This window comes from Condylura cristata, unplaced genomic scaffold (genome assembly GCF_000260355.1).
Source record: "Condylura cristata isolate star-nosed mole 26May11 unplaced genomic scaffold, ConCri1.0 scaffold00029, whole genome shotgun sequence".
In the NCBI taxonomy this organism is placed as follows: domain Eukaryota; kingdom Metazoa; phylum Chordata; class Mammalia; order Eulipotyphla; family Talpidae; genus Condylura; species Condylura cristata.
Genome location: NW_004567130.1, coordinates 8,879,567 through 8,904,106, shown reverse-complemented (window position 1 = coordinate 8,904,106; position 24,540 = coordinate 8,879,567). Strand labels below are relative to the sequence as shown.

The 24,540-nt window shown below is 49.7% G+C and overlaps 2 protein-coding genes across 5 annotated transcripts in view; both read left to right on the top strand.

The window, feature by feature from the left end:
• The first annotated feature begins 154 nt into the window (after positions 1 to 154).
• NIPSNAP1 (nipsnap homolog 1 (C. elegans)) lies at positions 155 to 15,871 on the top strand. The gene is made up of 10 exons (XM_004690882.2): positions 155 to 273; positions 6,459 to 6,586; positions 6,793 to 6,838; positions 7,069 to 7,163; positions 11,125 to 11,195; positions 11,346 to 11,486; positions 11,798 to 11,829; positions 12,165 to 12,259; positions 13,414 to 13,497; positions 14,766 to 15,871. The coding sequence occupies exons 1-10, from the start codon at positions 176 to 178 to the stop codon at positions 14,828 to 14,830; spliced, it is 855 nt and encodes a 284-aa protein (XP_004690939.1). The 5' UTR covers positions 155 to 175; the 3' UTR covers positions 14,831 to 15,871.
• A 2,600-nt stretch (positions 15,872 to 18,471) lies between these two features.
• Positions 18,472 to 24,540, top strand: part of THOC5 (THO complex 5) — a 31,415-nt gene continuing 25,346 nt past the window's right edge. For 2 of the 4 annotated variants that reach the window (XM_004690881.2, XM_012731183.1), the window contains exons 1-5: positions 18,477 to 18,542; positions 19,984 to 20,114; positions 21,245 to 21,388; positions 23,121 to 23,234; positions 23,372 to 23,469. In XM_004690881.2, coding sequence (XP_004690938.1) covers positions 20,019 to 20,114; positions 21,245 to 21,388; positions 23,121 to 23,234; positions 23,372 to 23,469 — 452 coding nt within the window. In that variant the 5' untranslated portion in view covers positions 18,477 to 18,542; positions 19,984 to 20,018. Of the gene's footprint in view, positions 18,607 to 19,983; positions 20,115 to 21,244; positions 21,389 to 23,120; positions 23,235 to 23,371; positions 23,470 to 24,540 lie in introns of all 4 variants that reach the window. The other 2 variants (XM_012731184.1, XM_012731185.1) reach the window with 2 other exon arrangements.

The following is a 24,540-nucleotide window of genomic DNA, read 5'->3' as shown; positions in this document are numbered from 1 at the left end:
TGAGTACATCTAGCAAGTTCTAGGTGATTGCTGATAGCATGAGTTTGAGAACCAGGCGACGCGGGTCTGGGTGCGGGCGGAGCCGGGCGTCGGGCCGCGGGGTGGGGCTTGAGCCCGCCCCGCCTCCGCCGCGGGCTCGGGGGCGGGGCTTCCGTCCAACCTGCGCTGCTTCAACATGGCTCCGCGACTGTGCAGCATCTCTGCGTCGGCGCGGCGGCTGCTGGGGGGCCCGGGGCTCCGCGCTGGGGATTTTGTGGCTGCTGCGTCCGCGCGGTGAGAGCCGGGCCGGGCGGGGGCGGCGCGCGCGGGGGCTGCCTTCGCGGTGGCCTGGGCTTGGGCCTGGGGGATGGGAAGAGACTCTGGCTGGGAACCCAGGGCTTAGAGGCGGGAGCAAGATCTAGGCCTGGGGAAGTGGGCTGGACGAGAATGGGGGGTCGAGGGAAAGGCATGCGCAGGGTCTGGCTTAGGGGGCCCCTGGGTCCTGGCAGAGACTGAAAGATGGGGTGAGTGGGAGGGGCAGTTTGTGGGCTCTGGAGAGTGGGAGCAGACTAGGCAGCAGGAGTGGCCCCTTCCCAGGCCTTTGAAGCACCAACTGGGGGCTTTTCGGGGAGGCAACTCCACCGTCGGGAAATTATGGGGGAGCAAGACATGGGTAGGGGAGCAACGAAGGGCCCTGGTTGCACAGACCCTTTGCTCCCTGCCCTGAATAGTTCAGCTGGGACGCAGGAGGCCTGAAAGGGGATGGGAGTAGCCCAAGGTCACTCTCCCTGTTGTCCCATGGCAGCCCCGGGTCTGGACACAGGTCTCCACACACCTCGTGCTCTTTGCACCACAACTGGTGGCCTCCTGAGCAAGGGAGGCTGCTGACCCAGCCATGTGTTTAGTTTGGGCTCTTGCTGGGCCCTTGGACTGAGGTTGATGCTGGCACCCCTGCAGGCCAGGGCCACCCACCCTCCTCTCTCCAGGGTCATGTACCTGCCCAGTGTCTGCACTTACTACCTGGTGCTTGCTCACTTCCCTACTAGACCTTCACTTCAATTATCTGTTATCTCAGACCCTGGCACAGGGCTAGGGACAGTGTATGCTCAAGAATATTTGTCAGAGAGGTGAGGACACCTGTTCCCACACCTGTGGAAAGGAAGCAGGGTCCCTTCTGCCCAGCAACTCAGGCATGAAGTTGTAGAGTTTTATAGACCTGGCCACCAGGTACTAGAGATCAGGGCAGCTGGGAGGAGGAGCCGTGGTCCTGCCCCTACCCAGACTGCCCCGATACTTGGGAAGAACGCTGATACCATGGGAAGAACCTGGAGTTTGCCTTCTACCAGCAGATCTTGCTCAGTCTTAGTGTGGTGAACTTGCAGGAGTCATTTGGCTTCTTGAAGCCTCAGATTCTTCATTTATAAAATGGGGGTGATAAAATAAGATGTATCTCATAGAGTTGTTGAGGCCATGTGAGGTATCTGGTCCCTGTGAACATGCAACAGATATTGTCCCTTATTCAAGCCTATGTCTGAAGCAATGTCTGTGTGACCTCCAATATCAGGACTGGACACGCCTTTGGGAGATATTGTACGGTTAGCTTCTTGCTTTCCAGATGGGGAGCTCAAGACTGGGGACAAAACCTCTTTTCTCCAGGACTACATATCAGCTGGTGATAGAACTGTTTGTGTGGTAAATATCCTGAGACCACAGAAGGAGCATGGGACCTGAAGGTGGCCTGCTGCTCCTTGTTTACTCAATTAGTGCCCTTGGATGAGGCATTGAACCTCTGTGATCACGGCTTTTTTTCTTTGTAATGGGGATGGTGGTTCCTGTTGGGTGTTTTTTTGCAGGGTTTCTGTAAAGGCACTTAGAGCGATAGTCATCGAGTGCCTCAAAGACAGTTTTGAAGTTACCTACGCCCTGGTCCCACCTTGGAGACCTGGGAACATCCCCCTCCTGCTGAATCTTTAGCCTGTCCCAGATCTCTCTGGAGTTACTAGGCAGAACAGCAGCAGCCCTCTGGCCTCTGAGGTTTGGGTTGGTACAGAATGTGGCCTTTGAAGTCAGATGGACATGGAGAGGAATTCTCTTGGCCACTGGTTAACCATTTTTGAGTAAGGAATGGATTATCTCTTAGCCTCTTTTTTCTCATAAATATATTGTGAAGATAGTTCTTAGCACATAGTAAGTGCTCAATAAACAGTTGTTAATGTTATGCTATATGCTATACCAGTAATTCTGCTGTTAACAGAAGTTCAGTTCTTCTAGTGTATCTTCTGAAGACACACTTCTAGAACAATAAACAGAAACATAGTGTCACCTTTCTAACAGCAGTTGACTCAACTGAGTAGTATTCAAGAAAGTGCAGAGAGCCCAGCATCCTGGCACACAGAGCTGAGCTTTCTAGCTTATAAGTATATGGAATAGTTTCATGGAGCGAGACATCAGACTGTTGACCCCTATCGAGAATGTAAATGTGTCATCTACTGAAAATTTCTTAACTGGACTAAGTTTTATTAAGCAACTTTCATGCCAAAACCCTGTGGTAGTTTCCCTTGGGGGTTGAAGGGTATTATCTCGTAGAGTCTAGTGTGGCTGGGGAGAGAAGACACAGTCATATGAAAAGGAAGAGGCTGGAGAAACATGACAAGTGTTTTCATAGCAGGGACTGGACTAGTCCAGTTGGGGCAGGCCCTTCCCACAGACTAGATAAAACTATTTGTCTAGGCCTAAAAGGCATTTTTAAAAAAAGATTTTATTTATTTTTTTATAGAAGAACTGGGATACAGGCTAGAGGGGGTGGTGATGAGAGGATTCACCAGAGACAGAGTGGGGAGCAGAACAAGTGGATATATTGAAATCCACTGCCGGGGGAGCAGTGGGCGAGACAGGAGAGGTCTGCTATGCCACGAGGGTCAGCTCCCTGTGGTCAGCTCCCTGGCCGGGATTCTAACTCAGGCCTTCTCGGTGGGGCACTAATTTAACCCCTAAGATACCAGGGAGGCCCCCTAAGACACATTCTTAATATAATACATGGGTAGATAGATACCAGAATCTTTTGCATTTCTGTGGTGGTTTACTGAGATTCCATGAGGAACAACAACAAAAAGCAAACTGATCTAGACTGGGGCTTTCACATTTGAACATGGGGCAGAAGTCCCTGGTGGCTTGTTAAGACCCAGATTGCTAGCCCCACCTCAGAGTTTCTGTTGCAGTAGGTCTGGGATGGAGTCAATTTAAAAATATATATATAGTTTTAGAATTTATTTTTATTTATGCACAAAAGAACTAGGTTGTAGGCCAGAGGTGTGATGGTAAGAGGATTCATCAGAGACAGTAGGGAACAGAACAGGCAGATATACTGAGATACACTCCTGAGGGGAGCAGCAAGCAAGACAGGAGAGGCCTGCTGCACCCTGTGGGTCACCTTCCTGGCCAGTATTGAACTCATGCTGCAGTGGCCATAGCTTGATAGCATTGAGACTTTAACCCCTGTACCACCAGGGAAGCCCAGGCCTGAGTACATCTAGCAAGTTCTAGGTGATTGCTGATAGCATGAGTTTGAGAACCACTGGAAAAGGGAGTCCTGGCTCTGTGGTCACCAAATTTAACAGGGAATTGACTCTGGAAAGCTTAACAAAGTAGATGAGGACTAGAATTCCCAGTAGAGACATTCTGCTTTTGTCTTGTAGGCAATAGGGAGCCATAGAAGACTTTCTTGAGCAGAGGAATAGCATCACAAAATGGTGTCTTAGAAAGATTGAGGGCCAGATTAGGAAAAAGGTGGAAAGAGTAGAAGCCAGGCTGTCAGTTCCAAGTTAGGTAGAACAGTTTATTAGCTGCCCTGGCATGTCAGGCCCTTTCTCTGAGAAGCCATCCCTTTGCTCTTCTCATAGGGATGAGGAAAATGACGCTTAGAGAAATGAAAGCGAGCTGAGATCCAAACCCAGTTTTGTCTGGAAACTGCTCTGCGGCTGGTGGTGGGGACTGGCGGGGCTTGAAGCTCGCGTCCATATTCTGAGCCAAAGGCCCACGTTTGCTTTGCTTTCTCACCTCCAGCTTTTTGCATCTTCATGTATCCCACCGCCCTTCATTCACTTCCCAAACACAACTGAAAACATGCATGCACCAGCACTGTTGAGGCCCTGGGGGGTACAGCCAGACAAGGCCCTGTCCTCGCAGGGCTGCCTCTAGTGGGGAGACAGTAACAAGGCACAGCATAAGCAGAAGTATTGATACAGTGTTAGAAGGTGCCGGGGGAATGGAAAGCAGGGGCAGAGTGATCAGGAGTGCAGGGTAGGAGCTCTGCGACTTCACTAAGTGAAACTTGATCTGAAAATGTGAGCTTTGAGTCAGACCCAGCCCTGACACCTTGGACAGGTCTCTGTGACTCCTGCCTATAGAGCTTTCGAGGAAGGCTGGTCCACCCTGCACATTTGATGCGTGGGGAAACTGAGGCCCACGGGCAAGAGAGACTTGGGGAGGGGGAGACATGGGGGCCTGTCAGCGCTTTGGGCCCCTGCCTTCCCCAGTCTTGCCCCAGCATTTCAGCCCCCAACTTTCATCAGGGGTAGCCTTTTGGCTGTTTATCTTGGTCAGTACTGATGTTAATAAATTACTTGAAGCCCAGGCCTTGAGCAAAGGTCTAGGTTGACAAATAATAGGAGCCGCTCTGCTCCCTGCCACCACCTCTCCCAGGGGAAGCATCCCCTCTACATGCAGGCAAAGGTCAGGCCCCTCTGCCCGTGGCTTGTAGAAAACACCTGGTTTTTCATGGTATCTGCCTGCACCCGCCCAGGTCAGTGCCTGGCTCTAGATTTGGAGGAAGAGATCTGCGTTGGTTCTTGCTTGGATCTGCCTTTGATTTACTACGTGACGTTGGGCGAGTTCCTTTCGTTCCATAACCTTTTATTTTCTTGTCATCGAAAATGGGGACACTCTTGCTATCAACATTCCAACATCCTGGCATAGAGTCAGTAGGATCGTGGCACAGTTGGGTCAGGCTCTCTCGCACAGAGCAAGGCTCCCTCACGCTGGCCCACAGCGCCACAGTCCACACCACCCATCTGACGATAATTGAGTTTTGGGGTTTTGTTAAGGAAGCAAGGAACACGCACAGTGACAAAGTCTGTGAATTCAGAAATAACGTAACATCTTTTTTTTCTTTTTCACTTTACAATAAAGATTTTAATAAATTAAAAAATTCACCCCCTTCCTCGTTTCCCTTTTCCAGGTGAGCAATATTAACAGTTCGGGATGAACCCTTACATGCCACCTCTCTCTGCCATCACCACTTGAAGTGTGCTTTTATTTTGCTAGTCCCAAGGACTGCTCCTATTTTGAAAAAAAAAAAACAACACTTTGATTTGCAGCACACTGATTCTAGCCACAGAAAAGGCTCCAAAAAAGGAAAGGAGCGAGTGGGGGTAAGGGCTGGGGTGATTCCCCCTGCCTAGGAAGCAGCCAGTGAAGCTTGCTGTTCAGACCTGGGTGCACGTTGCACGGAGGCTGTAGAGCCAGAGGATTTGCTGCCTCAGGCAGCTTAAAAAATAAACCCTGCTGGGGCTTGTGTAGGGAGAGCAGGTACAGTCTGGCAGGACCTGGCCGCAGGCTGCTCTGAGCAGTGTACGTGATCGCCACGTACTCCTTCCTGCTGCATCCTGCGGAGGTGTGCAGGGCAGTGTTGGCTGGGTGAATGCATGACTCCGCTTTGCAGTCCCTTTTTACCCCCCTTAGCTGCCTTTGTCTGCCACATCAGCCCTGGAGATCGGGAGACTGATCAGGTCATCTGGAGAGCCCGCCCCCGATGCCAGGGGCTGGTTGAGGCTTGTTTACCTGGGCCTTCCCAGAGACCTCCAGCGTCTCTTAGATTGTGTTCTAAGACCTGTTTCCTCCAGGGGAGTGTGTCTCCTTTGGAAAGAACCTTTTTGTCTTTGAGTCTTCATTTGTGGGGACTGGAAAGGGGCACAGGCGAGGGCTAGAGTGGGCACGGGAGAGGGCAGTGAGTGTGGCCTTCTCATTGGTGGGGACAGAAATTGCCAAGAAAGCAGAGTGGGGAAGCCTGGTTTGTCCAAGGGGCTGGGACACAGAGGTGGAGGGTGCAGGAGAGGAGGCATCAAGCCAAGGTGGGTTTGGAGTTGGTCCTCCTGGCTAGGTGCTGCCACGGTAGGGGCCGAGCAGCAGACCCCTTGAAGGGAGTGAGGTGAGGGCAGAGGACTGGGGAGGGCTGGGCATAGGCCTTCCTCTCCTGAGCCCCTGCAGAGTTTCACGAAACTAGTGGGGCGGCCAGGATCTCTGTTGAAGGATCAGGTCTGCTCAGGTCCACTGCATTTCACATTCTGGAACTACCATGGGATTCCATGGCCCCATTCCCAGAAATGTGGGTCAGCAATCTGAGGGAGCAGGCTTCTGAGCTGATGGGAGAACCCAGGCTCCCTGCATCCCTGCCTGTCCCTCTAAACACTTCTGTCCTACAGCTTCTATTCCAAGGACAATGAAGGCAGCTGGTTCCGATCCCTCTTTGTCCACAAGGTGGATCCCCGGAAGGATGCCCACTCCACCCTGCTGTCCAAGAAGGAAACCAGCAACCTCTACAAGATCCAGTGTGAGTGGCTGCTGGCCGGCCAAGCCTGCCCTCCCCGGGCCTCTGGGGACCTCTGAGATGCCAAGTGGGAGATGTGAGGGTCAGGGACATCACAGGCTGTCCTGGGAGCCTTGGCCTGCACTGTTCCCCCCACTCCAGCTCCCCAAGGACAGGCACAAACCCTGCTCTCTTTCCCCCCCCCCCCCACTCTCTGTGCTCTGTTGCAGTTCATAATGTGAAGCCCGAGTGTCTGGATGCCTACAACAGCCTGACGTGAGACTGCTCCCCTGCCACCCTTCTGGGCCCCTGTGTGGGTGGGGGGCTCCATCGCAGCCCCATTCTCCTGGCAGGAACCCAGGGGGTGTAGGTTTCAGGCTCATAAGTCCTAAGGACGCATCTTAGAAATGGGGGTCTAGGCCTCAGCCCCTGGCCTGTGTTGGAACCCTCGTTTCAGGCGCCCAGGGGCTGGTGCGAGTCCCCCTTTCTCTGTGCCCCTCCCGTAGGGAGGCTGTGCTGCCCAAGCTGCACCTGGACGAGGACTACCCCTGCTCGCTGGTGGGCAACTGGAACACGTGGTACGGGGAGCAGGACCAGGCAGGTGAGGTACCTGCCTCTGTGGTGCTGCCGCTTGGCCCGGCCCAGGCCGCAGCACCTCTCACACCTGGCTGCCCAGCACGTCCACGGAAGCACAGAGGGTCGTAAATTCGATCCTCGTCACCAGCTCCGCTACCCAAACACCTGAGGCGGCTCCCTCTGCCCCGGCACCCCGGGAGGCTCCGACTGCGGCCCTGCCCAGCCTCCCGGCTCACTGTGCTGCCCCGCCCAGGGCCTTCTTCACACCCACAGGTTGACCTGCAGTTGGTGGGCTTTGTGTTCACGCTGCTTCCTCTCCATTCACTCCCTCATCCTCCCTGCCTGCTGTACCTGGCCCTCTCCTCTACGCTCTCGGTCTTGGCACAGACACCACCTCCACACGCTGGTCAGGCACGGCCCCTGGTTTCCCGTGTGCTCTGTAGTGCACTTGTCCGTTATCCGTGGGTGGCGGCCCTGCCTGTCCTTCGCCATGGAATTCCCAGTATGCAACACCGGGATAAATGGGGCTTGTTTGAGCTGTTCCCTTCCACTTGCCAGGGGTTTCCCCAGCATGTCCCCCCACTTACCCATCTTAGCAGGCACCAGCTGGATGCCCAAACACAAGAATGTGGTTGGCTCAGCCTCTCAGCCACCCTGAGGGGCCTGGGCAGTTAGCCAGTGCTGTCCAGGGTGGTAGCCACTAGCCACATACAGTGATTTGGGGTGAGACACGCAGCCCCTCGGCCACACTTGCCACATTTCAGTGCCACTTAGGCACCTTGTCTCCTGGCTACTGCCTTGGACATGGCCGGGTGACGTGTCAAGCACAGGAGGGCCCTTCTAGACAGTGCCGACACTGCACAGCACGGAGGCTCTTCAGGGCAGTCCTACTAGAGTCCTCTAAGCTCCCCTTGTGCACTTTCAGAATTGGGGTGCACGCTGCCTCCTGGCCAACCTATGTCTTTTTTTGAAAATGTGGAGCTAGACAAGACTCCCCTTAATCATTTATTTCAGTAACACAAGTTGACGTGATAGATGGATAACAGAAAACCAAGTGTCTCCCCTTCCTCTACCGTTTCCCCATTCTTTTTTACATTTCTATATCTATACATTATTCGTTTTAAAGCACTGCTTACTTCCCTCCTCCCTCACGTCAACCACCCGTCCTCGCCACCCAGTGGATCAACAAACTCATGCCATTCGCAGCAACATGGATGGAGCTGGAAGGGATGGATCCTGCTCAGTGACATAAGTCAGAAGGAAAAAGAAAAATATCGAATGGTTTCACTTACAGGAGGAATAGAACCAAATAAGACATAGGAGGAGAAAGTGTGTTGTTATTGCAATACAAAACACAACCCAACAAAACAAAAAGACAGACAGCTATAAACCCGAGAGATCCTACAGGGGGCGGGGACAGAGAGGGAGCCGAAGGAGGAGGAGTGTGAGGCGGCCATAGTTTCCCCCATTGTAAATACAGCTTGCTCAGCACCAGCAGTAATGCCTGCTAGTGGAGAAATGAGCTGTGAGGACTGGAACCCTCAATTTTCAAGCAGGTCCTACAATTTCTGAGGTCTTGTCCCTGTGTAGGAAAAGGTGGGGGACAGACCCTCTCGGCCTTCCCTGGGAGTGGCGCTCAGGAATCCACAGTCCGGGCACTGGAAAGAAACATCTTGTAACAGGACCACTGCAGTGAGGCAGGGTCCTCTGTCTCCGAGTCCTCCCTGTCCATCCCTTGGTGTCAGGTTCATTCCTCTCCCACAGGTCAGCTTCCCTGGACTTGGTAAACTTTCCTCCTTATGGCACTTTTGCAGTTTTCCTTGGGGGCAAAGGCCTTTAAGCCGCAGGGCCAGGCCATTTTGCCGGTGGGAACGAACAAGGCAGAGATGGCGTCAAGCGTCTGAGGGGCCGGCTGGGGAAGGGACAGGGTGAGCTCCCAAACCACTGGTCAGCCATCCACTCCAGGCTTGGCCCATCTAGGCCTCCCTCCTTCCTGGCCCACGTGCTCTCAGGGGTGGTGAGACTTCCATAGTAACGAGGTTTCTTTGTTATTGGAAAGTGTCAGTCTCCTAGGGCCACAGTAACAAAGTACCACTGGCTGGTGGCTTCAAACAAAGATGGGTTCTCTTGATTCCGGAGGTCTGGAATCCAGGGGTTGGCAGGGGCCTCACCCTCCAGAGGTGCTAGGGGAGACTCTTCTTGTTTTTTCCTTTTCTTGGTGGTGGTTGGAAGCCCTCGGCCTCCTTAGCTCATCGATGTGTCACCCCAGTCGCTGCGTACATTATGTTGTCACGGAGCGTTCTCCATTTATCTCCCTCTTCCATGATGGTCTTCTGGTGTCCAAATCTTCCTCTTAACAAAGGATGCCAGTTACTGAGTTCAGGGCCCACCCAATGTGAGCTCAGCTTGATAACATCTACAATGATGCCATTTATCTTTTTTAAAGATTTATTTATTTATGCGTACAGAACTGGGGTACCTGCTAGAGGTACAAGGGGTGGAGAGGGGATTCACCAGACAAAACAGGGTGTAGAACAGGCAGATCAATGAAGTACACTGCTGAAGGGAACAGTGGGCGAGACAGGAGAGATCTGCTGCGCCATGTGGGTCAGCTCCCTGTCCAGGAATCGAACTTGTGCTGAAGCAGCTTTAGCTTCGTAGTGCTGCGCTTTAACCCGCTGCACCACCAGGGAAGACCCATGATGCCATTTTCAACTAAGGTCACATTCTGAGATTCTGGGTAGGCATCACTTTGGGAGAGGGAGGACACTGTTCAGCCCACTACAGAAGATGTGATACAAAATTCAAATAGAGTCTACAATTGAGATGCAAAAAACCAAATGTACAAAATGATGTAAAAATAAACTTACATTATTTAAAAAAAAAATTCAAATAGGGTCTCCTGGTGGCACAGGGGTTTCAGTGCTGTGAAGCAATCCGTAGCCACTGCAGCATGAGTTCAGTCCCCGGCCATGGAGCTGACCCACATGACACAGCAGACCTGTTCACCCGCTGCTCCCCTCAGCAGTGTACTTTGTCAATCTGCCTGTTCACCTCCCCACCCTTGTCTCTGGTGAATCCCCTCACCCTCTTCCCCCTGCACCTCTGGCCTATAACCCAGCTCTTGTATTTGTAAATAAATCTTTAAACATTTTTCAAATAGTACAAAATTTTCAGTGAAAAGCAAGCCCCCCTCCTGCTGGTGGTTCCTAGGACTCATTTCTCTGCTGCCAGAGACATCTCCTGTCAGTCTCTTAGGTCTCTGTCAGGAGATGGGGAGTAGACCAGTGTCTCTGGCTGTGTCCCTCCTCTGCTACACATTTGTGGCAGCAAACTGTATGTGCTGGTAGGTTTCTTTTTTTCTGGGTTTTTTTTTACATTGTAAAAGATAGGTTTATTAGGAAAAGGGAAGATAGTAAAGAGAGACACCTGCATAGGCATATGTGGGCAGGGAGGAGAGCTGCCTTAGTGTCTTTCAGATTCTTTTATTTCGGCATACAAGAACTGGGGTGTAGGTCAGAGGTGTGAGGGTGAGAGCATTCACTAGAGACCAGAGTAGGGAACAGAACAGGCAGATGTAGTGAAATCCACTGCTGAGGGGAGCAGTGGGCAGGACAGGAGAGGTCTGTTGTGCCATGGGGATCAGTTTCCTGGCGGGGATCAAACTCAGGTCACAGTGGATGGTAATACTCGATAGTGCTGAGACTTTAACCCCTGCGTCATGAGGGAGGCCCTTACTCCCATTTTTGAGATGAGGCTGGTGAGGTCTAGAGGGAGTCAAATACGATGTGGCAGAGCCGGAGCTCAAACTGAGGTCTCCTTGGCTTTTGTCTAGGCTTTTGCTGCCCAGTACTGCTCCCCACCAAGGCAAAGGGAACTCAGACCTTGTGCGCCGAGACCACCCCTTTACACACACGTAACCAGCCTTGGGGTAAGCAGGGCAGAGCCCCCTCATCTGGACCTCCCACTTCCTCTACCCCCAACAGTGCACCTGTGGCGGTTCTCGGGCGGCTACCCAGCCCTCATGGAGTGCATGAACAAGCTCAAGAACAACAAGGTAGGTCGCTGGCCACGCCACAAGCCTCTCTGGGGACTGGGCCGGTCCAGCCCTGTGCTGGCGGCTCCTCAGCTACCCTGTGGGGCCCACTGCCGGGTGGGGTGGTGGGGGTGCTTCTAGGCTGGCATGGCCAGATCACCATGCCTGCAGGAGTACCTGGAATTCCGGAAGGAGCGGAGCCAGATGCTGCTGTCCAGGAGAAACCAGATGCTCCTTGAGTTCAGCTTCTGGAATGAGCCACAGCCTAGAGCAGGCCCCAACATCTACGAGCTGAGGACATACAAGCTGAAGGTGCCTCCCTCCCCCACGTTCCCATGTGCCTCCCATCAGCCTGCGGCAGCCCTGCTTGCTGGTACCCCAGGTGGGCAGGCGCTGTGCCATGCACTGAAAGTGGGGCTTCGGCCTCTCCCTCCCACTGGGCGCAGAGCAGAGGTGTGTCTGCCCACGTGTACAGGTGCACACCCGGCTGCCAATCAGGACCCCTGAATGAGGCCAAGCAGCCCCTGAAAATGGGCAGACAAGGCAGTTTCCCATCTGCCCACCCCGACGCTGGGAAGCCTGGTGGGGATTCATTCCCACCCTCTCCTCTGGTTCTCTTTCAGCCAGGAACCATGATCGAGTGGGGGAATAACTGGTGAGTCACAGTGCCAAGGGGGTGGGGAGTACCCTGATCACCTGCCCCACCAAGGCCCCTGGTGGACCCCCTTTCCTGGGGTCATTTGACAAGGAACTCGGCATCCTCACAGATCCAAGGGAGGGCTCCAATGAGGAGGGGCAGCTCTCATGGAGGACTGTGAGGCCTCTGTGGTAGAAAACTCAGCTGGCAGTTGTACCTGTTCACTTCTGAGAGCTGGGGGCTCTGCCTCTGGCCCCTCCCTCAAGATGTGGCTGAGGAATCAGCTTGAGGACATCACAGGGGGCTTTTGCACTAGCCTTGACCTCTGCCCCCCACTCTTCTACCATCCCCAGGGCTCGGGCCATCAAGTACCGGCAGGAGAACCAGGAGGCAGTAGGCGGCTTCTTCTCTCAGATAGGCGAACTCTACGTGGTGCACCATCTCTGGGGTATGCTGGGGACCCGCGGGGAGCCCTATGGAGCCTCCCTTTCTCCACTGCATGTACAATGAGGCTACTTTGGGACCTGTGTGGAGCTTGTGTTCTAGCAGAGGGAGACTCCACCTCAAGCATACGCTAACAAACAAGATAATTTCAAAGTATTATGGATAATAAAGAGACAGGGAGAAATGATGAAGAAAAACATGGGAACCCACATTGACTTGGACAGACAAAGACGGTCTCTGTGAGGAGGTTAAAATGTCAGCCACCCACAGGATGAGAAGGAACAGGCATGGGAACAACATGGACAAAAATCCTGTGGTGGGGAAAAGCCTTTGTGGTTTTGGGGGCCTGGAAGGAGGCTGGTGTGGCGGGAATAGAAAGGGCGTGAGGACACAGGATAGGAGAGGCGGGTCGGGTCCGGCTGGGCCTCGCAGGCCATGGGTAGGATGAGCTGGGGGCTCCCGAGGCTGCTGCGAGACCTGAGGCAGCAGGACGTGACCTGCTTTTATTCTGGTGGCCTCCTCTGGCTCCGTGGGTCTCGCTAGAACACTTTGCAAGTGTGCAGGCACACCAGGAGATGGTTACACTAGTACAGCTGATGGGGGTGTGGCCTGGTGTCACATGTGCGGAGAGGCCGCTGGGAAGTGCACAGACTCACTAGTCTGGAGGGAGAACCGAAGGGGCTGGGGGATGTCTGTGGGATGAGGGAGGAGGACTCCCGACTCCCAGACTCCTGCCAGAGCAGCCGTGTCACTTCCTGGGACCCCAGCAGGAGCAGGTTTGAGAGATCAGGAGTGTAGTTTGGGAAGTGTTTCCCGCTGAGCATTGCCTCAAGGTTTTTGCTTTGTGGTTACCATGAGGTTCAGATATAAGTTTAGGTTGTAAGTGTCACATCAGGTGAGCCCTGGCTACACCAGTCTGGAGCCAAGAGATTTCTGGGCTGGAGCTAGACCTTGGGGGGCTGTCAGCACATGCACTGGTTGGATGAGATTGTCAAAGCAAACAGTGTCTAACAGTCCCAGGCAGTGGGGGGTCTGGGTGGGAGAAGCGACAGCCAGGCAGGGTCTGGGACAGCGGGAGGAGGGCCCCATGCTGGGAACAGGGTACAGGACCACAGACACGCTTGGTGCTTGTGGAATGACCCTGTGTCTTCCCCACAGCCTATAAAGACCTACAGTCTCGGGAAGAGACTCGAAATGCTGCCTGGAGGAAGAGGGGCTGGGATGAAAATGTCTACTACACAGGTGAGCATCAACTTACTGGGGCATCAGCCAGGCTCGAGGAGGTCGTCTACTGGGAGCCCTCAGGAGGCCCTGCCCGTCCCTCCACACCTCACTGCAGTCCCTCCAGTATGGGGGCTCCCGTTCAGGCCGGCAGCTGGGCCTCTCGCCACTGACACTCGCCTGCGAGCGCGGCCCTGGGTGATGCTGCAGCAGGCACTGTAGCCAGGCCACGCCTGCCTCTGAGCTGCTGAGCCCGTGACCGCAAGTATGGTGCTCACGTCACCGTGCGTTTCCGGAAGGTGGCAGTGTCGTGCCTCCCTCAGAGGGCTGGAAGGAGGATTCTAGAAGCTGACTGTGAAGTGCTTTGCCCAGATTCTGGCCCAAGGATGCATGCAGCAGATCGTTTTGAGCAAGTTCCTTGTTCACCATGTTGGCCACCTTGCTCAGACCCCCAAGAAACACCTGGGATCAGTGGGTGTTGACTGAACCCTCACTGTGTGCTGGACACGGAGGTGGGCAGGCGCCGGGTAGGAGTCTGACCTCTTCCCCTCTCCATCAGGGCTGCAGTTTCCCCAACTGTCACAGGAGCAGCTGGACAAAATCAGGGCTTTTTAAACCTTAGCCACAGCTGTTTAGCCAGGGTGGTGTTTTGTTTGTTTAAAGATTTATTTATTTATGCATACAGAACTGGGGTATAGGCCACAGGTACAGGGGCAGTGAGAGGATTCACCAGAGACAGTGGGGAGCAGAACAGGCCGACTAATGAAGTACACTGCTGAGGGGAGCAGTGGATGTGTCAGGAGAGGTCTGCCGTGCCATGTGGGTCATCTCCGGGGCAGGGATTGAACTCATGCTGAAGTGGCTTTAGCTTCTTAGTGCTGTGCTGTAACCCGCTGTGCCACGAGGGAGGGACCTAGCCAGGTGTTTTTAGATCTCCCAGCTTTTGCCCTACCGGTATAACCCTGCTACAGTTACTTCCTTGATAGTTTTCTTAAAACTCTTAAACTTTAGCTTTGTCCTAAATATTATCTATGGACTCACTTCTTTATTTTTTTTTCCACCTACACAGGATAATAACTATAACAACTTGGTTTTTTTTTTATTCTCATCACCTAAGATTCCCTCTTATCCCACAACTTGGAAGACCTCATACTCTCCACAGGCCCTTCCAAGAAGGCAGCAGGGTTTTCCCTGTCTTGGTATCCCAGGCCTCCTCCCGCTTCAAAGGCTGAGTTCATGAGTCAGCTCCTTCTGACCTCTGACCTCTGCCCCTGCCCCTCTCTCTGCAGTCCCCCTGGTGCGACACATGGAGTCTCGAATCATGATTCCCTTGAAGATCTCGCCTCTCCAGTGACGTTGCCTCAGCCTCCGCCTCCTCCCTCACCCTCAGGGCTGCCACCAACAGAGAAACGCCCAGCCCTGCTGCCTCGGTTTCTCTCAGATCTGGGGGGACTCTGGGAAGCAGTGTTCAGTTCAGGCAAGGGGGAGTTGAAGGATAACAGGGTTCTGAGCACTGGTAGCTCTAACCAGACCTTTCCCACCTCCTCATCCCTCCCCCTGTGCTGAAAGCAGTTTTTAATTTCTCTGAATGAAGAACAACCACCTTTTATGTCTTCTCATTCCCCCAAGATTCTTCACCTCCAGGCCACCAGTCCCTAATTATCACGGCAGTCCTCGGTTTAGCTTTAAGTGCACAAAAGATAGTATTTCCTGTGGCTTCAGGTGTGGTGGGCAGAGAGCAGGTGAGACCAGCGCTCAGGAATTCCATGGTCTCCACTAGGCTACCCCTTTGCTGAACTGTCTGAGCCAAGTCCCTCCTGATGGGCAAAAGCCTCAAGTTAGCAGTCTGCAGGAGGCCCACAGACTCCACCAAAAAAGGGCTGGGAGCTGGGAGGATTGGGGACAGGAAACAAAATGGAATGGGAACCCAGAAGATAGAAATTAGAATTCAGAACTTGGGTTTGAACTGCAGAATCTGGAATACAGATTTGACAAAAGATCACCTGGGGAGGGGTTTCTAATACAGAACAGCTGGAGAGAGGCTCCTTTGTTTCTCCTTCAGTGAGGCAAGAACTTGAATGTGAAGGTACATCCCTTTTGCGCTGGTATCTCCTGCCCTCCCTTCCAATCTCCTGTTCTCTTTTCCTCTCTCCTGAAAGCAAAAAGCCAGACCAGGGCCTGTATTTCCCTCACTTGCATTCTTTTTTCTCTCTCATATTCTCTCAGCCCAATCCTCATTCTTCTGGGCCTCTGTGTGTGAGATGGGGTCAGTGGTTATGGGGCCCTGCTCAGTGACCCCCCACACACACCTCATGAAACCCGGGGTAGCTTGATTCTGCTGCCCCTTTAAGAAACTTGTGTTAAAGTTGCTGATGGAACCAATTAAATATTTACTATAAAACAGTGTCTTTTCTTCTTCTGCAAGGAACCATGGCAGGTTCCCTGGGTAGAGCAGAGCAGAGCATACCAGCTTCCACCTGGCTAATACCCTCCACAATACCCCCTTTGAGAGGGTATCCTGTTTCCTGAGCTGCTCTCAGGGAAGGCATCTTCACCTCAGTGACATAACTATTTCATGAAACCAGGGGTTCAGGACATTGAAGTTTCTAGTTATGGATTAAATAGAACTTACATCAAAAGCCCTGAGCACTGTTTGTACAATACATATCAGAGTTAAAAACATGCGAAGTACATAGGGAACCCTAAAACTCCACAGAAAAACTAATCAAAATAATCAACCAGTTTAGCAAAGTAGGATACAAAAGTCACACAAAAATCAGTAGCCTTCCTATATACAATGAGTCTGAAGAAGAAATAAAACCATCGCTTTTATAATTGAAACCAAAAAATCAAATACTTGGGAATAAATCTAATAAAAGAGGTAAAGGGCCTACACAAATTATAAAAATTGTTCAACAGAAGAAGACACAAAAGAAATGGAAAGACATCCTCTGATCATGGATTGGAAGAATTAACATTAAGATGGCCATCCTCCCAAAAGCAATTTTCAGATTCAATGCTTTTCCAATAATCAATGACAAACTTCAAAGAAATAGAGCAAATATTTATGAAATTCATATGGAGTCACAAAAAACCTCGGACAGTCAAAGCTCTCCTGACTAAAACAAAGGAGAATGAAGGCATCACACCCCCAGACTTCAAATTAGACTACAAAGCACAATAAAGCTGTGATACTGGAACAAAAGCAGACATGTGGACCAATGGAACCGAGTGGAAAGCCCAGAAATAAAGCCACATGTGTGGGGAACTCATCTTGACAGAAAAGCAAAGAATATGCAATGGAACAAAATTAAGTTTGTTCAATAAATAGTGCTGGGCAAACCAGACCACCATAAGCAAAAGAATGAAACTAGGCCATTATCTCATATTATGCACAAATATAGGTAAAACTCCATGGCATACATCTCAGTAACATCTTTAAAGACTCATCCCCCAAAGCAAAGAAAGTGAAGGAAAATATAAATAGCTGGGATTACCTCAAACTAAAAAGCTACTCAGCAAAAGAAACTACCAAAACAAAGAGCCTACTAATTTGGAAAAAATTTTTGTTCTCCATACAACTGATAAGGGACTGCTCACAAAGATATACAAAGAACTCACATGACTCAACAACAAACCAGTCGAGAAATGGGTAGAAGAATTTAAGATACTTCTCCAAAGAGGAAATGCAGATGGCCAACAGGAATATGAAAAGATATTCAACGTCCCTCATTAGGGAAATGCAAATCAAAACCACAATGAGATACCTTCTTGCACCAGTGAGAATAGTGCATATTAAAAAAAAAAAAAACCCCAAAACTTCGATTGTGGTGAAAAAGGAACTCTTCTACACTGCTGGTGGGAATGCGAACTGGTCCAACCACTGGAAAGCTGTGTGGAGGGTTCTCAGACTACTAAAAATGGAGATGCCATATGACCCAGAAATTCCACCCGTAGGGATTTGCGCAAAGGACACAAAAATACTAATTCAAAAGGACACCTATACCCCTATGTTTACTACAGCACTATTTATAGTAGGTAGCAACCCAAATGCTCAAAAATAGATGACTGGCTCAAGAAGATATGGTATATATACACAATGGAATACTACACATTGATCAAAAAATATAAACGTATGCCATTCCCAACAACATGGGTGGAGTTAGAAGGGTAATTATGCTCAGTGAAATAAGTCAGAAGGAAACAGAAAAATATCGGATGGTTTCACTTATAGGAGGAAAATAGGGAAGCCAAAGAAGTGATCGGGGAAAAAATAACAATTAAAAAAAAACACAAAAATAACTATAAATCAGAGATATCCTGCAGAGGAGGGGGAGGGGTCAAAAGGAGAGCAGGAAGAGCACCAGCGACTGTGGTGATGGTACACGGTGAATTGGTGGTGGGAAATCTATGGGGACTACACCTGAGAAAATAAAACAAACATTGTACAAAAATGAATAATGATGTAAAATAAAATAATAAAAAAATACATGAGGCTATCAAATACTGCATTATAGAATTGAGCAAATCCAGTCATTTATAATGGGGAAAATACTGATGCACCTGTGGAGAAAAAGAACAAGTGTAAAATGGGGTTAGAGAGCCTTCTGCGATTGGCTACCTCTCCTAGCGTGAGCTGTTTGCGTACATTTTGTATGACAATTAAGAACCCAGGTTATGGAGGCAAATCCATTCAGATCTTGGCGCTATCACGCTCTAAAAGGCATACGACGAATGCACAGCACAGCTTCAACTAGCTGCTGGGGAAAGTGAAATAGGCATATACGATTTTTTGCCGTTGCAGTCGCAATTTCCTGTTTTTAGAGGGTGTTGGCCGGCTGGCACCTGTCCTGACAACAGGAGTCCACGATCTTCCTCGCTTCCACACCGCCTCAGCCAACAAGCCTTGTTGCCGGCCAGAGAGGCCCTTCCCGCCTCGCTTCCGGCCTCCGCGCCCCACTTCCGGCCGGTCTCTCTTCTCTTCCGTTTCTCCATGGTGCGCGAGCTTCGGTACCTTTGCTGCCGGAAGTGGCTTCCTCGCCGGGACAGGTTCGGCTAAACGTGGGGTGAGATGGGAACTGGGACGGTGGGGCTGTAGAACCTGGAGCAGCGCGGCGCTCCTGGAGTAAGGTGCGGGGCTCCAGGCAGGAGTTTGCAGGCTGGGTTCCGACCCGTACTCTCCATCCCCATTCCCCGGGGTCCCTGGCTATTCGGCGCCGCGCGCCGTTTCGTGTGGAAAATGTTGACTGCAGCTTCGTCTGGCTCCACTCTATAACCTCTAAAAGCGACGGCAACGACGATGGTGGTTTAGTTTTAGTTTATGGTGCTAGTAACAGTTCACATGTATTATGCATCTACGCGCTCCAGGCACTTTGTTGTCAAAGGCATGGCTTCTGAACACGTAAGCCTTTAGGGCTCCATTTGTATAGGTTTTGCCAGATCAGTTTACCATCTCTGTGACTGTTCACTCAAAATTGTTAATTGAGTCACTATTTAAATTTACTTTAAAACAATGGTTATCATCAATGGAAAACTGCTCTTTTTATATTTTTATTCATCTTTTGTTAATAATGCTGGTTAGATTTCATTACTTAAGGCTCTTGGATATAGAAGGAGTGTTATAGACTGCTTTCTCCTTGAAGCAATCAGAAGTTTCTAAAGAAATGAACTTCTTAGGCATTTAACACTATTTCAGATCACCCACGCACCTTCAAAAGCCCCAGCCCCAGATTATCTTCATCACCTTCACCAGTAGGTTGCATCTATGAGGAAGGGACTATTATTGTTGTTGGGTCTTTGAGGAAACAGATGCTGAAGAAAGTGAAGTGACATAAAATAGTAGAGTGGATACTACACAGCAAGGCTTCTCTGACCTCATTGTAAGTGATTGGTAATATGTTTATGGTTAAGGGAGCAGTCATGCCCGTAGTGACAAGTAGAAAGTTATCTGAGGCGAAGATGCTAGAGCCCATGAAGTGTAGATTTTGTTCTTTTAAATTTGGGGGAATTGGTCACTGGACAATAGCAGTTATCAAGAGTACTGATGAGCATCTTATGGACCTAAGCTTTATCTTTGTTAGCCTATGATCTTGGGCAAGTTATTTACCTTCTTCAGTCTCAGTTCTCTCTTGTAAAATGGTACTTGTTCTTAACTGAAAGTTTTACAGTAAGGTTCAAATGAGACTAAAGCCATAAAGTGCTCAGATCAAGGCCCAGCCTAATGTGATCAATCAATAGTGTGGGGAATGGATTTACATGCCAGGCTGAGAGGTTTCATCAGTGGGGTGGTAGTAGTGATGCCTTTAAAGGAAGTGGAGGTGGAGAAGTTGAATTCGTTTTAAACTGGCTGAAGGATGATTCATTTTCCTGTTCACAGAGGATTGAATTGAGGCTTAGGAGATTCAGTGACTTTTCTTGAGTTACCAGAGGTGTAAGTGGCCAGAATTGTTCCTTAGAAAATCTTCAATTCCAACTCTGGCAAATCTCAAAGCTTTCCCCTCTTAACAGATCTCTGCTGTTCCTCCTGATTTCACCAGCCAACCATGTCATCAGAATCAAGCAAAAAACGGAAGCCCAAAGTCATCCGAAGTGATGGAACTCCAACTGAAGGGAAGCGTAATAGATCTGACACTGAGCAGGTGAGATCAGCCGGACTGTCCAGGCTGCTGAGAAATTGCTGCTTGTGACAAAGCTCCTGGCAGCTGAGAATTCCAGGGTCACCCTCTTAACCAGGTGTCTGGAATTCTTACTTGGCTCTACAAATCTTAAATATCCATGTTTAGGTTTAGCTGCAGTATCCCAAGAACCAGCAAGCCTATATTAGACTCAATAGTGCTTGAGAAGAAAATACAGTATGCAGTAGTGGGGAGGCGCTTGTTTTCTTCATCTACAGTGCACTGCTAGAGCTTTCAAGATGCATACCCTTGGTCTCTTCTGCAAAGTACTAAATAGTCCCAGGACCATATGTCTCCAAAACTTCCATGGCCTGAGAGCTCATGTGCCTAATCTTTTTTTGTTTCTCTGTCCTTCAATCTGTCAAGGTAATTTATGACAGCTATTCCTGATTGTTTGGTTAGTTATGCTTTTTAAATTAGAATAGAGAAATATACCATCTTAAATTTAAAATAATGTTAAAACTGATGCTGTCCTCCAATTTAGGAAATCAAGATTAGTGAAGAGCTTTATGCTTTTGTTCTATCTCTTAAAAGAGAGATATTTAGTGTGTAGAGACCAACGGGATATCTATGATGTTTTATTTTCTGCTGAAGCTTGATTTAACTATCTTAACACCTATTGGATAAGGATTTGGTTAAGTAAATTCTTGTTCATTTGTATTGTGGAAAATCATGCAAACATTTTGACAGAGGTCTGTATTTATTGCAATAGGAAATGGCACTAAACAGCATGATCCCGTTTTGTTTAAAAATAAAATTTGTATTTGATCTGTTGTTATTTCTTTGTTTCACCTTTATTATTTTTGTCTACATTATTAACAGAGACATTATTTCAGGTAAGAGGTGAGGTTATAGGCAATTTTTCATTTTCTTTTTCATATTCCCCACTGTGTTCCAAATCTGTCATCCCCAGCATGAATTATTTTATAATCAGGAAAAGAAAAAGAGGGATTCTTTTTCATTATGGATAAAAGAAAAACATTTGAGGACCCAGTCCTTTAGAAAGCTTATTCAAGGCTTCATTGTTACTTATCTCAGTGAAGGGTCCCTGACCCTGCCCCACACACCCACGGCCACTATACTTGTCTCAACAGGAAGGTAAATACTACAGTGAGGAGGCTGAAGTGGACCTGCGGGACCCTGGCAGAGACTACGAGCTGTACAAGTACACGTGCCAGGAGCTGCAGAGGCTCATGGCTGAGATCCAGGACTTGAAGAGCAGGGGAGGCAAAGATGCGGTAGGGAGTGGGTCTGGGCAGATGTGAACCTGGTGGGTATGCACAGACCAGGACGGGTTTCCTGGTCTTCGTCTTCTGGCCTCGTCATACTCTAGGTGTTTGGAGCCTCGGGGCTTCAGGGACCTGCCTGCTAACTTATTGAAATGTTTCGTCACCACTCAGTCACTGTAGTGTCACACACAGGGCGGGCAGGCTGGTAGGCCGGGCGCCTGGGAGGCCCCAGCAAATCTTTATTCTCTGGGCCTTCTCTGGCGTCATGTTGTGCGCCTGCCTCTCAGTAGTCACTCATTCTGTTGTAGCCTCAGCTGACCTCCCTGTGACACTGCCCTTACAGCATCAGCCGTCAGGCTTAGGTGTGCCCACTTACACATGCCCACACCATCCTCCAGGTGCCTACAATCAGACATGCATGCCCCTGAGCCCACGCTCCCGAGCTCTTTCTGCACTCAAGGCCACAGGTGATAGCCACGGAGTCCAGTGGTATAAGAGCTTTGAGCATTTCTTATCCTACAGTCACCAAGTACAGCAATGAAAGTACAAGATAATTAATTTTTTCCATACCTATAATTTGATATTTCATCCAGTTAGTACTGATTAAGTTCTAGGCATTTGACTGGGTATTAAAAAAATGACGGTACATATGAATTCCCTTACTGTTATAAGGATGGATATGTACAAGTAAACCAGGCTTCAGGACAGAGAAACTTAAAATAATGGAATTAAAAGCCAGATGGGGGCCTCCCCTGTGGTGCAGGGCTAAAAGTCTCAGTGCTGGCCTTCCCTGGTAGTGCAGCGGATTAAAGCACAGCACTAGGAAGCTAGAGCCACTTCAGCATGAGTTCGATCCCGCCCAGCCCAGAGGTGACCACATGGCACGGCAGACCTCTCCTGACCCGCCCGCTGTTCCCCTCAGCAGTGTACTTCGTCAGTCAGCCTATTCTGCTCTCTACTCTGTCTCTGGTGAAGCCTCTCACTGCCCCTGCACCTCTGGCCTGTACCCCAGTTCTGTATGCATAAATAAATCTTTTTAAAAAAAAAAGTCTCAGTGCTGTCAAGCTATTGCCAGCTACTGCAGCTTGATTTGAGTTCGATCCTGGCCAAGGAGGTGACCCACATGGCACAGCAGACCTCTCCCGTCCTCCTGCTCCCCTCAGCAGTGTATTTCAGTAGATCTGCCTGCTCTGCTCTCCACTCTGGTGAGTCAGCCCTCTTCCCCTGTTCATACCTCTGGCCTACTCCCTAGTTCTATGCAAAGACAACTAAATCTTTAAACAAATATAAGCCATATGGGATACATTCAAAACAAAATGACCCATATTTTTCTTGGACTCTCACTTATTTTGTGCTTATTACATTTTATCTATTTTACTATAGCTAAGCTTTACAGGTATAATTCTTCAGCTTTCATTTGAATTATTCAGTAATGTTGTTTATAGAGGTCAAATTGTATGGCAAAGTGTTGCATTTATTAGGATCTCTGTGTGCCAAATGTAGGATCAGGTATTTGCATTGGGTGCACTTGCTCCATCTTCAGTTCCTGTTACTATAGTCCCAGCAGAAATTGTTTAAAGGAACCTTAAGCATTTCCTTTAAACAGTTACTCATGCCCCTTTGCTATATATCTCATGGTTCTGAGCTCCCTCTAGTCACCTTGGCTGAGGCCGGGTCAGCAATGAGGGGCTGAAGGAAGCTGAACCAGCACCTCTTAAGCACAGATTTTCTTTGCCCACAGGCAATTGAGATTGAAGATCGGAGGATCCAGAGCTGTGTGCATTTCATGACTCTAAAGAAACTTAACCGATTAGCCCACATCAGGTTGAAGAAAGGAAGAGATCAGACCCATGAGGTAAGTGTTGAGTTGAACTGTCCTTCTCCCTCCTCGCCCCCCATCTTACTCCCCTTTTCCCCAGCTTTGCATTTGCTGCTTCTCTGCTCTGTCCCACCTGACTTGCCCCACTTACCTCTACTTTGTCTTTCTTTCAGGCCAAGCAGAAAGTAGACGCCTATCATCTGCAGCTCCAGAACCTGTTGTACGAGGTGATGCATCTGCAGAAGGAGATCACCAAATGTCTGGAGTTTAAGTGAGTTGGAGGACAGGGCTTTGGCTTAGTGAATGGTGGGCAGCAGCCTTTTCCTTATAGCTCTGCTAGCAGTTTCAAAAGAAATCAGTGAGCTTGGAGACTGCAGGATCTGGGAGAAGAGTGAGTAGCTGCTCACTGTCCATGGGAGAATTGGAAGTAGTTGCTTCAGGCTGCACAGAGAATCTCAGAAACCTGCCTGACCCTTTTGAGTTTTGAGCTCTGCACCTGATAAAGGTAGTTGTCCCTCCCCAGCAGAGAGATTTGCTCCTTCTTCAGTTTCTATTACTACAGCAGGGCATTTCCAGTAACATCCTTTTTACCTTTTGGTCTAGTTTCCCTTCCCTTCTGAAGTTCTAGGTGATTGTTTTTGTATGTGGATTTTGTTCTTTGGAACCTGAACTTATTGTTTAGTTGTCTTAAACAACTATAGTTTCTTAGTGTCTTCTTTAAATTTAATGCCTCTTGACAAAGCCAAGATGAGAATTGAGAAGGAAGACGTAGTAGACTGGGGAAGAAGAGGAAAGGTTACTGCTGTTAGTCAGGCCTGTTTGTGCAAACAAAGGCCGATTTATTTGTAATAAACTTGGAGTGAGGTAGACATGTTAGATACTAGGTTCAGTGTATTTTTTTTCTTTTAAAGATTTGTTTATTTATGCATACAGAACTGGGTGTAGGGGTGGCAAGAGGATTCACCAGAGACAGTGGGAAGCAGAACAGGCAGATTGACTAAGTACACTGCTGAGGGGTGCAGCAGGTAGGTTAGGAGAGGTCTCTCGCGCCTTGTGGGTCACCTCCAGGGCAGGTGGGGCTCGAATCATGCTGAAGTGGCTTTGGCTTCTTAGTGCTGTGCTTTAACCTCCTGTGCCACCAGTGAGGGCCAAGGTTCAGTGTTTTTGTTTTTTTTTTTTAAAGATTTATTTATTTGCGCATACAGAACTGGGGTACAGGTCAGAGACTCAGGGGTGGCGAAAGACTTCACCAGAGACAGTGGGGAGCAGAACAGGCAGATCGATGAAGTACACTGCTGAGGGGAGCAGCGGGCGGGTCAGGAGAGGTCTGCTGGGCCATGTG